This window comes from Euprymna scolopes, chromosome 45, assembly GCF_053919585.1.
Source record: "Euprymna scolopes isolate OS-2025 chromosome 45, ASM5391958v1, whole genome shotgun sequence".
Taxonomy (NCBI): domain Eukaryota; kingdom Metazoa; phylum Mollusca; class Cephalopoda; order Sepiida; family Sepiolidae; genus Euprymna; species Euprymna scolopes.
This window is the reverse complement of record NC_136526.1, coordinates 39,951,455-39,966,454: the sequence shown is the minus strand read 5'-3', so window position 1 is coordinate 39,966,454 and position 15,000 is coordinate 39,951,455. Positions and strand designations below refer to the sequence as shown.

Below are 15,000 nucleotides of genomic sequence, written 5' to 3'. Positions count from 1 at the left end.
TGGTTTAATGAGTACTATCAGCTGATTTATGACTGTAGTCTCGGGGCGCCAACCAGCCAATACACGAAGCAATGCTCGGGCATTAACTACAAGACGATACCCAGGGCAAAATCCTACGTTCAGGACCCATACGTCCTTTATGTGGTCAACGCGGTATTTTCTGCGGCTATTGGTATCCACAAAACTTTGCAGAGTGTATGCGGAACGAATTACCGAGGCATCTGCCTCGATTACTTGAATGGTGGCGACCAAAAGCAGAAAATTCTTCAAGGAATCAAAGATGCAAAGTTCGAAGACGCCACGCAACAGGAGTTCTTTTTTGTGGAGAACACGTTTGAAAGCGATCGCGGGTATCACATCTACGAACCGATTCTTGAATCGACAATTGGGGCCAAAAGATACAGATATGATAACGTAAGTATAAAAACATTCCTTCAATCATCTTTTTTATTTGATTTTATTTAAAACAAATGAAGCATGCATACCCCCCTCATTTAGCCCCAAAAGTCCCTAGGGGACGTCAAATCCTGGTGAAAATGAACAAACGGTGCAGTTTTAGGACTTAACATACGTAAATTTGAAGAAAAAAAAATGACTAAGTCCATCATTTGACCCCCCTCCCCATTTAACCTCAAAAAGAAAGTTCATCATTTGCCCCCCCCCATTTAGCCCAAAAAGTCCTCAAGGCCTTAAGATATTTAAATTTAAGTTCAGCACCATGCAAAACTGCTAAATAGATATAAACAGAAAATTTTTGACAAATATAGTAAAATAGTCCCAAAAATGTAATGTTTTTATTAGCCCTAAAAGAGCCCCTGGGGCACACCCAAGAGTTATCGCGAAGTATAGACAAATAAAATTATATAGAAATCAGTTAATTACAACTTTTCAGAGAGTTTTATGAAAATCCAAGGCATCAATTTGTTTTTAATAAGCACAAAAGCATCAATTTTAGGTATTTTAACCCGAAAGGCACCCCTAGGAGGGGAAACCGGAGTTTTCCCGGAAAATCCGTTCTATTACTTTTTTACTCATATCATGTTTAATGTTTGTGCAAAATTAAAAAAAAAATCCCAGGCCTAGTTATTGAGAAAAATGTGGACAACAAACGAACTAACAAAGGTGAATTTAGAGGTCCACCCTCCTTTTGTCGGGGGGACCAATAAAATTCATTTAATTAAAAAAATATTTGGGTTATATCTTACTTGGAGAAAAATCTGACTTAGCTCAAGATTCGATATTATGACAATCAATACTATGGTTTGCTTTAATTTATTATTCATCGCTAACAAGGCACATTCGTAAGGTGCTATTATTATAGCACCATGTCCACACAGACACTATGTAAGAAGTTGAGCAACGAGGTGTCTGATTACATTACTGCAAATTATTACAGTCAGGGAAACAGGAAACAAGAAAGGAATTCCAAAGTCCAGCATTTCGCAGGAACTAGTAGAGTAGAAAGCTTTCCGGTATATAAGGACCTCTACAACGAAGGAGTGGGATTTTGCTTCCTGTAAAATTAATCGGGGGTATTTACGTCGACGTATTAGAATTTGTTGGAGGTATTTAATTTGCTCTGTTATAAAAAGCACGTAGGTTATCAATATATAAATGTGAAAATGTAAAATGCAGAAATTTAAAAGTAACGTGCAAAGAAAAAAAAAACAAAAAAAATCTGGCTATGTAGCTCTTTATTTAGGATTCTCGCTTTAAATCTGGACTTTGATTCACAGTTACGTCTTAGTAGCAATATAAGTAAACACACACACACAAAAAAAGCCCTGAAAAGTAAAACATTGTCTTTTGTGTTTCAGCATTGTGTCACTTTCAGACATGATAAGAGGGTTCCTATCGTTCTTGGGGTTTGTACACAACTGTATAACTAGCAAATAGTCTACAACAAAAAAAAAAAAAAAGGAAACCGGTTTTCATCAAACGGAAATGAAATAATTTTGTCTTTTCTAGGGCTACAATTTTATCATCATACGCGTAGCTAACTTTGAAGCGTTATTGTGAAATGGCAGGCAACATCGATTCGCAATCTGTAAATTAATCTCCCATTAGCAGGCAACTTATTTACAACAAGGCGCTTTAAATAATGAAAAAAAAAAATTGCCCGACTGCTCCGAAGTGTGGGTAAAAAGTATGGAAATCGCGATTGGCTACGCCCTTGGTAAGGTGTGATTATTGTTTTTATTACGATAGAGCTCATCTCCTTTGCAATAGCCTTCGCAAATGTTGATCTTGACATAAGTCTTTTTAGTTGGAGAGAGAGAGAGAGAGAGAGAGAGAGAGAGAGAGAGAGAGAGAGAGAGAGAAAGAGGGTGCTAAAGAAGGAAAAGATAACACAATCATGTCATATATATTTGTTTATTATGTTTTTTTTTTCCTATTTTAATAGGTTGGCAGCTACAACGACACATATTACCTGAAGATCGACGCTCGTTACAAACAAACGTGGAGGACTTCCTGCCCAGATATGAATTGTCCGAAATGCGAATTTCCGCCATATCACCCGTCCCGTTTTATGGCCAAAAAATCGCCTTTTTACCTCAACATTGTGGCGGTAATGGGTATCCACCAGATGGACAGTTCCGACCCGGAAAAATGCGGACCTTTGGATTGGCCATACGGTTTTCAAAATCTGCTCGCCTTTTTCTACGCCATTGACAACGTGAACAAAAATGACCTGTTCAAATTATCGAACAGCCTCCAGCTCGGTGGGGTCGCTATCGATACGTGTTCGAATCCGGATAAGATTGGTCAAGACATTTACAGTTTGCTCAGCGGAGAGGGCCTTTGCGGTCCTGGCGGCAATGATAAGATGGTAAGTCACATAAGGAAGAGCTTAGCCGTACGCACTCCGTTTTAGTTATCTTATTCAAGACTATGGTTGAGTAAATACGAGTAAATGAGTGTACATCTGGCATATAAACAATAGGTATCACACTGTATTATATATATATATATATATATATATATATATATATATATATATATGCATGTATATATATATATGCATATACATATATATATATATGTATGCATATACATATATATTATATAACATATATACATATATATTATATAATATAACATTATATATATACACATATATATATATATATATATATATATATATATATATATATATATATATATGAAGGTGGGATTTGAATGAGCGGAGAAATCTCTTAAGTTATCTATATCGAAAATATTGTTTCGGTTTACTATTACATATTTAAAATTTTCCATTGGTATGTTAACGTATGAATAATGCATGGAAAAAAATGCATGACATCAACCTATGAAAAACTAATAATTTTTTATAATATCGATATTTAAACATGTTTCCCAGAAACAAGAATGTTAGGAAGCTTTTTTCCAGTTATTATTCTTATAATATAAGAGCCAGGTACGTCTTAAAATGGAGTACCGTTGCCACATCTGGGAAGGAACTGCTTGGCGTAACCTATACTGCCTTCATAGACTTCAAAACTAGCTTCCAAACCTAGTAGTTTTTCAAATTTTCACCCCAAACAAGGCACTGAACCACTTTCAACTAGGGGCTACTATCTGGGACATAAGTTGCGGGGATATTATGAAGGGAGGTGGGCAGCAAGGTGTCTGTTCACATTTGTTGTGGTGGCATACATTCATTTGCATATGTGGATAGTAATTACATATAAATAGGAAGACTCAACTCTATATACCACTCCCCGTTCCTCTCCCCCTCCCTCTTCACTCCACATAAAACTGACCTTGTGTCATATTTTACTTACGCGGAGAAGCAAATAAATACCTACTCTAATTATATTTTAAAAAATCGCAACATGCTCTATAATTATAAATACTATCTTCATGAATTAAAATACCATATTCAATCATATTTCACGACCGGGCAACGCCGGACGGCCTGCTAGTAATTAGTATATTTATAATAATTATTATCTGTACAAAATTGTCTGTATAACAAATAGTACCCCTATAATAATGTTAAGGCATCGAAAAAAAATGGATGAACTTTTTTTCTGTTTTTGTTTATATATATATAAAAAATATTGTATATATTGTGGTGGCACACATTCATTTGCATATGTGGATAGTAATTACACATAAATAGGAAGACTCAGTTAGTCTGAGTGTGTGTTCACCAGAAGCCATCGAGGACAGCCGAGAGCAGATATGTTTCTCCAGCAAAGACTCTCTTATTTGACACCATTATGTAAATATCCTGTAAATATACCTTTTCCTAATACACTTCTTATTTGACATACCTTTGTTTGTTGAGTCGTCATTTGTATTGCTTTCTACGTTAATTGTTTCAACCTGCAACCTTAACAACATTACACTTGAACTTCTGCATGTCAGTTCATTTGGGAAAGCAGGATCCCGGAAAGGATTTCTAAAGTCTAGCAGTTCTGGGAAAGAAACTATTGGAATAGAAGGCTTTCTTACACCTAGGGATCTCTACTGTGTAGAGGTGGGATTTAGCTACTTGTCAGGTTCGTCGGAGGTATTTACCTCGGGAGGGTACAAGTGCTTGTAGTTCGTCAGAACATTTACCATTAAAATACTTGTAGAACAGTCAGAGGAAAGCAACATCTCGTCGATGGGGCAGAGACCGGAGCTTAGATGACAGTTCAAGACCTATGAGGTTGGCGACTCTCTTTTGAACCCTGTCCAGGAGTGAGAGACTAGTAGCAGATGCACCAGCCCAAATGTGACAACAGTACTCCATACATGGGCGAATGGTGGCCTTATAGAGCTACAGGATAATTTCAGGCGTAAGTAGCTTTCAAGCATAAGTAGCTTTCAAGCACGGTAGAGAAAGCCCACCTTCTTCGCAGCAGCCTTGGCAATGCTCTCAATGTATCTGTTCCAACTCATGCTCCCTGTGAACGTTAGGGCGAGGAGTTTAAAAGAAGTACTTTCAGATAGTGTGTTTTTGGCCGTTGCTTCTGGCGGTAGAGAAGGTTTCTTGTAATTATTGAAGGCAACAAGCTTAGTTTTGGCAGCATGTAATTTGACCATCCATTTTTGCTCCCATTCCACTACAGATTGGAGGCCTTCATGTAGTGTTTCTGCCATTTCCCTAGATATGTGTTCATTTGTTTTCCCCTCGTGTCTGATGAACTTTTCTTTTCTCTGCAACCTCTTTCCCGTGAGACGTTGCGAGCCTGTCTCTGCTCTAGTGTTATTTTCATGGCAAGTGCTCGTCTGAGCTCCAATCTATGGTTGCCCTTTGCCGGACTTTCACACAAAAAATTTGACTAGCTACAACCACTATCAACAAATTCCCTCACTCTCTATCTGTGCCTAAATCTAAATGCAGATTGCATGAACAAAGCTTCTTTCTTAGAATTACCCGCATGTAGAACACTGTTCCGATAGACTGCTTCCCGGTCGACTACAATATCGTATCCTTCAAGTCACAAGTTTCAAGTAAACAAGTTTTGTTAAACCGTCTCCTTAAATAATCAAATTCTACCTAACTTACACCACTAAAGATTACTACACTAGCACCTTACATTCATTAACCCTTATCCTCGAGTGGCCTTTGGCCTTGGTAAGTGATGACTCCTTTATAAAAAAAGGGGGGTAGACAAAGTAATGAAAAATAATCAAAAGCAGTGGTTTTCTTACGGCAGCCCTCTCATGAAATCGAGACACACGGCCAGAGGTTGCACTTGGTTCACCGGGTATATTTGCTAGGTAGTTTTTGAAATTCTATTTTGATGAGTCCAGTTTCTCCTATAATTACTGGGATGACAGAGATCTTCCTCAGATTCCAGTTCGGTGACTTTCTTCAAGAAAACTCCCCTATTCCAATGTCCCTATTCTGAATTTGTGTTCGTAGGACGTCACTGATAGACGGTTCTTCACCAATATAAATGATTGCGCACTAAAAATAATTAAATAAAAAAAATAAATCAGGATTTCTTCAAGCAATAGGTCCCGAACTGTCAGCTAGGCTTTAGCATCTGTCCCATCGACAAAATGTTGAATCCCTCTGCCTTTTTTACAATCATTTATATATTTATTTATTTTTATTACATTTTCGCCCCAAATAAGGCACCTTGCCACTTTGATGTAGGGGGCTACTATCAGGCAGATAAATTGCAGTGATGCTATGTAAGGAGTTCAGCAGCAAGATGCCTGTTCATATTACACTTGAACTTCTGCATGTCAGTACATTTCTTGTAATAAATAATTTTGCAAATTATTCTTCGTTTCGGGTTCGATTATAGCTGAAGGAACTCAAGTTACATGTATATATATATATAAATATATTTGTAGTCATCGACATACAGTCCTGTTTCGTTGTATCACAACTCATCAGTGCCGCTAGACTAGCACCTCTCCCAAGCCGAGAATCGAACCTAGAACCGTCGTGTTGACAGTCGGCAGTTCTGCCCCTCGACCACGGAAGCGATGCCCGCAACTAATCTGTCCGAATGTCTATTTAAATAAACATCCGTCCGCTACTTGTAAAGTGCTCAAACGCTTGTTTGTCAACAAACCGCGAGCTTCGCATTTTTCAGCCAAATTAAGTAGCAAGTGAGATTATTTACGACAGTGCTCAACCCAAAGAGGGGGACTTTTTAAAATATATATATATATATATATATATATATATATATATATATATAAAAGTTTTGGTTTCGGTTTCCATTCAAGCTGATGCACCTAAGTCCTATGGATATAGGTTTTTTTACTCTTGAAATCACAACTTTATAACATATAAGAATCGATAGAAAATTTACTCTTTTATTTTATATACGAAATTTGATAAATTAGAATATCATATTTAAGCGTATTTTACAACCGGGCTTCGCCGGGCGTCCCTGCTAGCTTAGATAAACACTTTTGCAATTTTAACAAACGAGCTACAATAATATCAGGGCGTCTCCATTTATGTTGAATATCCACAGAATGCCAACATCGATATGTTACATATGAAAGAGTCAGCTGTGGAATTCCCACATGTCCCGGTAGTAGTAGTAGTAGTAGTAGTAGTAGTAGTGGTAGTAGTAGTAGTGGTGGTAGTAGTAGTAGTGGTGGTGGTAGTAGTAGTAGTAGTAGTAGTGGTAGTAGTAGTAGTAGTGGTAGTAGTAGTAGTAGTAGTAGTAGTGGTAGTAGTAGTAGTAGTGGTGGTGGTAGTAGTAGTAGTAGTAGTAGTGGTAGTAGTAGTAGTAGTAGTGGTAGTAGTAGTAGTAGTAGTAGTAGTAGTAGTAGTAGTGGTGGTGGTAGTGGTAGTAGTAGTAGTGGTAGTAGTAGTAGTGGTGGTGGTAGTAGTAGTAGTAGTAGTAGTGGTAGTAGTAGTAGTAGTAGTAGTAGTAGTAGTGGTAGTAGTAGTAGTGGTAGTAGTAGTAGTAGTGGTGGTGGTAGTAGTAGTAGTAGTAGTAGTGGTAGTAGTAGTAGTAGTAGTGGTAGTAGTAGTAGTAGTAGTAGTAGTAGTAGTAGTAGTAGTAGTGGTGGTAGTGGTAGTAGTAGTAGTAGTAGTAGTAGTAGTGGTGGTGGTGGTAGTAGTAGTAGTGGTAGTAGTAGTAGTAATAGTAGTAATCTATATATTAATACAATTTGCTTTCCGGCAAATTTCATTGGTTGAGATTTAACACCGGAATACACATTAACGAACGCTCCAGGGGGCATTCGTTTTTAATTCTATAAAATATAATTGTTTTTTTTTTTTATCTTTCTGGTAAATGCAAAAGTTGTTAAGAAATAATTGATTTTAAGTTATTCCGTAGTAAAAAAAAAAAAACAATAACACAAATCTCTCGGCCACCGGACTCTAAAAGTTTTCTAATTTAAAATTTTTGGGACAAGAAATTGTTGCATCACTGCAGTTCTATCATAAGTTTTGGTTTCGTTTTCGGTTATAGATGATGGCACTCAACTCATCTATTTTTTTTATTTTTGAAATCACTAATTTATATTGATTTTTAACGGTTATGCTTAAATATGGAAAAATAAATAACTCACCTCGTTTTTATTGTTCTACACGCTACTGTATTAATATATAGACTTGCTTAGTTAAATATTTTTACAGTTTTAACAAAAGGGCTACAATAATATGATGGTGTCTTCATTCATGTTTAACGCCCACAGAATGGCCAGCAGCAATATATTACATACGAAAGATGCTGTTGTGGAATTTCCACAGGTCCCGCTAGTAGTAGCAATAATAATAATAATAATAATAATAATAATAATAATAATAATAATAATAATAATAATCATTTAATTGTAATGGTGTGAAAAATGAACTCGCAGTAATTTCGATGTTCAACAATTTTTCACCAAAGAAAGAAATCAGCGAAACATTATGTAAAAAAAAAAAAGGGAGCATTCAAAAGAAAGAGGTTTTGGACTGAAAGAGCAAATGGAAGATTGTCGTTTATAATGGGATTTTATTATTTGTATTGAACTATGTAACACAATATTACTTTCTGAGTGGTCGTGGATATGACCTTAAACTATATCCGATGGTGAGGCCCCAGCTTGCGGGCTTTAGGGAGTATGGAGCCACCCTTCACTTGCCATTGCTCCCAGGTCCACTCTGACCCGGACTGGTAGTACATGTTAGGGTCCCAACTATAGGTTGAATAGGAACCGACTTAAAAACAAACAAACAAACAACAAGTATACTCTATTAAAAAAGTGTTCTTCAAAATCAGTGGATTCGGCATTAAATAACCTGAAAAGGGTTGATATGCCGTAATACAAAAAACAACCAAACCAAACCAAAACTTTCTGGGTATTTATTAGTATTTATTAATTTATTTCATTTGGGCGATTTCTATATTTGAAATACAATGGACGCTATTTTTTTTTTAAATATTGAAATGTAAATAAATTATATTTAACTGCATATTTTTTCTATCAAATAAAAAAGCTTATTTTTTTGCGCTATTAAGAAAAATATCAGCGTTATCAAAACATATTTGTTGATTAAATATATTTCTCATTCCGTGGAATTTCCACGGGTCCTGCTAGTTATATAGATGTACATACCCAGCGTTGCCAGGTAAAAAATACATATTACCAAGAGTTAGTCACATACTATTTAAGATACACCAAATATCCTAAGTTGCTGCGATGGTCTTGAAAGTTGATCATATTCTGTATTTTTAAAAGCATAAAACACATCCATCCTCATCTATGAAATTCAAACAGGGAAATAAAATCCCATAGCTTAAAGTTTAAATGAAAACTTACTTCCATTTTTAAACGCAGCTGTTCTTAGTTATAACAATAATTAAAAATGAATTTAATTAAATATGAATTAACTTAAAAATAAATCAACTTTATATAATATTTCTGAATAAAATACTCACAACAATTCTATTACTAATTTCCATTAAAAATTTAGAGCTTAAAAATAAAAGATATGAGTTAACTTTATTTGATACCTATAAGCAGAATACTTAGAACAATTCTATTATTAATTTTAATTAAAAATTTATAGCTAATTATTAAAACAGATTTTCTTTAATGTAATATGCAAATGAGATAACCTCTTGAATGTTGATTTCTTTTGAATAAACGGTATATATATTGGAATGATGCAGAAATCAATATGTATAAGGCTCTGTTTTCAGAATATTAGGTTGTTGCATGAGTTCCTGCCGTTTTTTTAAAAGAAAATCAAAGAATTTTAACAGCAAAAGTAAATTCGTGTGTGACCCAAGTACCAAGTTTTTTTTGTGAATCCCATCGACTGAAGATGGCATGAAATTGTTTAAAAAATCAGCCTACATCTTTGCCCCCAAATCTCTATGGCCATCTTCCTTCAAAAGAACCCTGAGTTGGTCTTTTCCCATCTTGATTGGTCTTCCGAAACGAGGGACCGTCATTGAGGTCAAAATCACCATGTTTGAATCTGGTAAACCAATTTTGAACTTCTCTAAGCTATAGCGTTTTCTCCATATATGGCACAAATATCCTTGGTCACTTCACTCGCTTTCTGACCTCGATTGAAGGCGAAAAGAAGGGTGTCGAAAATGTGATTTTTTATCTACTTAACAATCCATTTGGCGATTCTGAAAAACGAGAAAAAATTATATGAGCAAAAAAAAAAACAAAAACAATAAAAAAAACAAAACAGAGACTAAACAATAACATTATCGTGTAGAACAGAATCCATTTTTTTTCTAATGATATATAACACTTTGCCAAATGTCAAAAGATGCTTTTGAACACCATTTTTTTTATGAAACGGCGGGAACTTATGCAGCAAGCTGATATTTACGAAACCGTGTAGCTTTTGTACGTATTAATTGAATTGTGAACAAAGACAGAGATACGAATTTATTATAATAGATTTGATGACGAATCCGTTCTTTTAACAGATAATTCCACCAGCCACCATTGTCGCTTTTATGCCTACAAACAGTGCCCATTCCACCTCGGTAGCTGAGATTGCCTCCCCTTACAGTCTCACCACTCTCAGCCAAAGTGCCACGTCGGCGAAGCTCAGCAACAAAGGCATATACCCGTATTTCTTGAGGACAGTTCCACCAGACAATATCCAGGCTTTGGTGATGGCCAACGTTCTGAAACAAATGCAGTGGTCGTACGTGTCTTTCGTCTATTCAGACGACGCCTATGGCCAGGCAGGCTATGCGGAGTTTCTGCGCCAGTCACAGAGCAAGGAAAAAGGCTTCTGCTTGGCCACAGCAAAGGCCATGCCTATGGATGCAGACATTAACCAGGCCAGGAAAATTGTTCAACAACTAAACCAGAAAGCTGGAGCACGTGTAGTGGTGTTGTTTGTGACACAAAACCAAATACGGTATCTATCTATCTATCTATCTATCTATCTATCTATCTATCTATCTATATGTGAACTGTCTCTCTTGCTCCCTTTCTTTCTCTTTCCTCCTTTCTCTACATGTATATATTTAATCTGATAAATTCCTTTATTTAAGCAAACATTATTGGCTACATATGTGCATACATTTTTTAGTTGCATTTTTTTTTAAATGAAACCTCATTAGTATGAAATCTTCAGATAAACTGCTATAAACTGTCTAGCTGAATATGTTTCTGTTGTGGGGAACCACCCTCCAAATGGACTAATCCATTGTCCATATAAACTTTACGCATAACTGTCCCAGGCGGGGATCTAATTTCAGAGTACCTGCACTGTTCGTTTGTAACCTTTCCTTTGTAACCTTTCCGTTTCTCATGTAATATATGTTTAAACTGTTCTCCGTTGTTTCGTTCTTCTTTGTGGCTACTTGCGAGCCATAACAGTTTCCTAATGAGGTTTTAGTTAAAAAAAACTGCAACTGAAACATGTATGCACATATGTAGCCTATAGTGTTTATGTAAATAAAGGAATTTATTCTATAACATTGCTCTACTTGTTATCAAAGTTTCATTGAATTAAGATCTAGGACACATCCGCAATACAATCATTATACAGGGTTTTCCAAAAGTCTTGGGCACATTAAGTAGATATGAGGACTTGAAATGTGCCCAAGACTTTTGGAACACCCTGTATATATATTATTAAAAATTCTTTTTTCATCAGGTTTATTTGATGTGTGTGTGTGTGTGTGTGTATGTATGTATGTGTGTGTGTGTGTGTGAGAGAGAGAGAGAGAGAGAGAGAGAGAGAGAGAGGGCGAGTGAGAGAGACAGACAGAGAGATCAAAGGCGAATTATATTTGTTTTTGTTCTTTTATTTCAGACTTCTGCTCCAGGCTGCTGAAGATTTGAAGCTCACCCGGCGATTTGTTTGGCTTGGGAGTGACACGTGGGCCGACAGCCCTTATGCGGTTAAAGGCCTAGAAAAAGTGGCCGCCGGCGCCATCACAGTACAGATCCGCTCCATGGAAATCGAAGGTTACAAAAAGTACGTCAAATCCCTAACGCTGACAAATCATGCCCCGATTCCTGATGACTGGTTCGAGGAGTTTTACCAAGACATCCACCAATGCCGCATCCTACGAAGCGCAGTGCAAAAGAATTACAACCGTTTATGCACGGGTGATGAGAAAATGACTGATAACATGCTGGCCACCGATCCTTACGTATTCCAAACGATCCTCGCTGTCGACATGATCGCCCTGGGTTTAAACAATATTAAAAAGGTAAGATTTTAGAAAAAGAGGAAATCAATAAGTTATCTGTCTTACTTTGAAAATCGAAGTCATTTTAATTGTGCATTGGTCATTGACGCACGTCATAAGTGGAATTGTAACATAATTAGTATTACCCTTTTTTGTGTGTATCACTATAAACTGGCACCACAGCAAATAAATGTGAGTCCAGAAGGATGGAAAGAACGAGGAGAGACAGCACTGGTTGAGTGCAAAGAAGACTGGGGCCTTGGGGAGGCTTATTGTTACCCAAATTCCAGTTAAGACCAATGGTCGTTGTCAACGCGAAATCAATGGTAAGCGACTGTTACGATAACGCAAACTCTTTTTGCAAAGGTTATCGAAAGACGTGGAGAGTGCTGGAAATCTATGGAGACTTGTTGTCACTCAGACTCCAGGGAACACCACAGGTTGTTCTCAAAGAGCAACCTTTGATGATGGCTTGTGTGATTACTCCTAGTGAATAAATAATAATAATAATAATAATGATAATAATAATAATAATAATAATAATAATAATACCCTTTAGTGCGTGTTCTATACGTGATCTTAAACGAGTACAAACGACGCCATGATAAGGTATTTGCAAATCTGCATCGGAATGTGGGCTAGAAATTTGAAATCCAAGTGGCGGACAAGTGGCTCCAAATTCGCGCCGAAGTGGTAGTGTAAAATGAGGAAGTTAAGATTCTCTGGAATTTTTCAGTGTGACTGAGAGATAACTCACAGTAAACCGGATATTGTAGCCGTGAATAAAAAGGCCAATGAACGTTAAATTATTGGTGTGGGTTGCCCAAACTACACTAATTTAGCAAGCAAGAAGAATGAGAAACTAAGGAACTATTAGAAACTGACGGTGAAGACTGTTGGTCGTGGAACAAGAAAACTTCGAACACACCATTCATCATTGGCTCAATTCCAGATCATCTCGAGAAACAGTTAAACTCCTTGGAAATCAAGTATAACATCACCGTATTCCAGAAGTCGGTTCCGCTTGGGGCAGAAAACATCCTATTCCAAGGGCACTCCATCTAATTGACTCTTTTGAATATGCTCACTAAGTTCGATTCATGACCAAAGACACAAATTGGATGATCCATCTTTGTCACGTGTTTTGCTAAATGCTAGTTAACATTTCCCCCCACAAAGTTAACATTTTTAGGGAACTATTTAAACATTAATAATTTTATCCTTGAATTGTTTTTATTTTGATTTGCTAATATTGTTTCTGTTATTCAACCATTCTTTTCTTCGTCATCAAAATATTTCTAACCTAAACACGACAATCAGACATTGCAGGCTAACCGGTATTACCCGTGAGCAAATAGCACAGCATATCTATCTATCTATCTATCTATCTATCTATCTATCTATCTATCTATCGTGTTCTATCTATTATATTCTATCTATCTATCTATCTATCGTATTATATTCTATCTATCTATCTATCTATCTATCTATCTATCTATCGTGTTCTATCTATCTTGTTCTATCTATCTATCTATCTATCGTATTCTATCTATTATATTCTATCTATCTATCTATCTCTCTATCTATCTATCTATCTATCTATCTATCTATCGTGTTCTATATAATCTATCTATCTATCTGTCGTATTCTATCTATCCATCTATCATGTTCTAACTATCTATCGTATTCTATCTATCTATCTATCTATCTATCTATCGTGTTCTATCTATCTATCTATCTATCTATCTATCTATCTATCTATCTAATCTATCTTCTTCTGAATCTTTTTTTTGTTTCATTATTCTGAGCAGTGCCGAAAGAACAACGCGTTGAGCGTCGCCGCCTGTCTTGCTCTGCAGCCTGAACGAAACAAGCTCATCTATGAGAGCATCTTGAAATCACAATGGAGTCAAATCAATAAAGATGGCGTCGGAATTCCCGATGACTTCCAGTTCCGGTTCACGGATTCCGGTTTCGGTGATATCGGTTACGATATTCTCAATTACAGATACAACCTCACCACCAACATGTACGAATATCAAAAGGTAAGTTAAACATGAGCCCCTTTAACTATATACAGGGTGGAACGATAAAAATTGTCGCTCTAGAAAAGACGACACGATTCCATTTCCGATTGATGAAAACTGTTTTTTTCTTTTTTTTTTTTGCATACCATCTACTAGTTGGCGAGTTGTGGACAAATCCCAAAAGCGATAGGAACCCTCTTTTCATGTCTGAAAGTGACACAATGTTCAACGAGAGAAATTGGAGATGTGCCGCTGCACCACTCATGCTCTTTACCGATCCAAAGTATCGATGTCATCACACTCAAACAGGCATGTGCTCAGGGTGATAAAACAAAGTTTCCCGCCACGGTTATAGTCTTTGGTGTGGTTTCAAGTAGAGGCCACATCATGCCACCTCACATCTATGAAGTGGACTTGACAGTCAACACCAAAGTGTACCTGAATGTGCTGAAGAGTGTGGTGATTCCGTTGTGCAATTAGGTGATCGCTGGGTGTGGCAGCATGACTCGGCGCCGGCTCACAAGTTCAAAGAGACCCAAGCTTGGCTTCAGAAAGAGTACTACGACTGTGCACCCTTATCCCCCGAGATGAACTTGCTAGACTACTTCGTTTGGTCATACGTCGAGAACATCACCAACATGATCTCCCACAACAGCCAGCCTGATCGCCGACATCCGCCGAGTATTCGCCGAGCTCCCGCCGGTTTGGGGAAAAGACATGTTCCGAGTTCCAGACCTGTATCGAGGCGTTGATTTAGGCTGCAGGCGACTATATTGCATAGATGTCAGTTCTACTACATAATCAAGTTACCTGAATTGATTTTTTCTAATAAAAGTTTAAAAATAAAGCTGTAGTGTTGTTTTCTTTAGGGCGACAAATTTATC

At 36.9% G+C, this 15,000-nt stretch overlaps 1 protein-coding gene across 1 annotated transcript in view; it reads left to right on the top strand.

Annotated features, from left to right (window-relative positions):
* Positions 1 to 15,000, top strand: part of LOC145269174 (uncharacterized) — a 273,418-nt gene that overhangs the window by 228,952 nt on the left and 29,466 nt on the right. The window contains exons 36-40 of the mRNA XM_080124782.1: positions 1 to 414; positions 2,405 to 2,830; positions 10,362 to 10,804; positions 11,708 to 12,110; positions 13,901 to 14,134. The exon at positions 1 to 414 is cut by the window's left edge and continues 914 nt beyond it. Coding sequence (XP_079980908.1) covers positions 1 to 414; positions 2,405 to 2,830; positions 10,362 to 10,804; positions 11,708 to 12,110; positions 13,901 to 14,134 — 1,920 coding nt within the window. The remainder of the gene's footprint in view (positions 415 to 2,404; positions 2,831 to 10,361; positions 10,805 to 11,707; positions 12,111 to 13,900; positions 14,135 to 15,000) is intronic.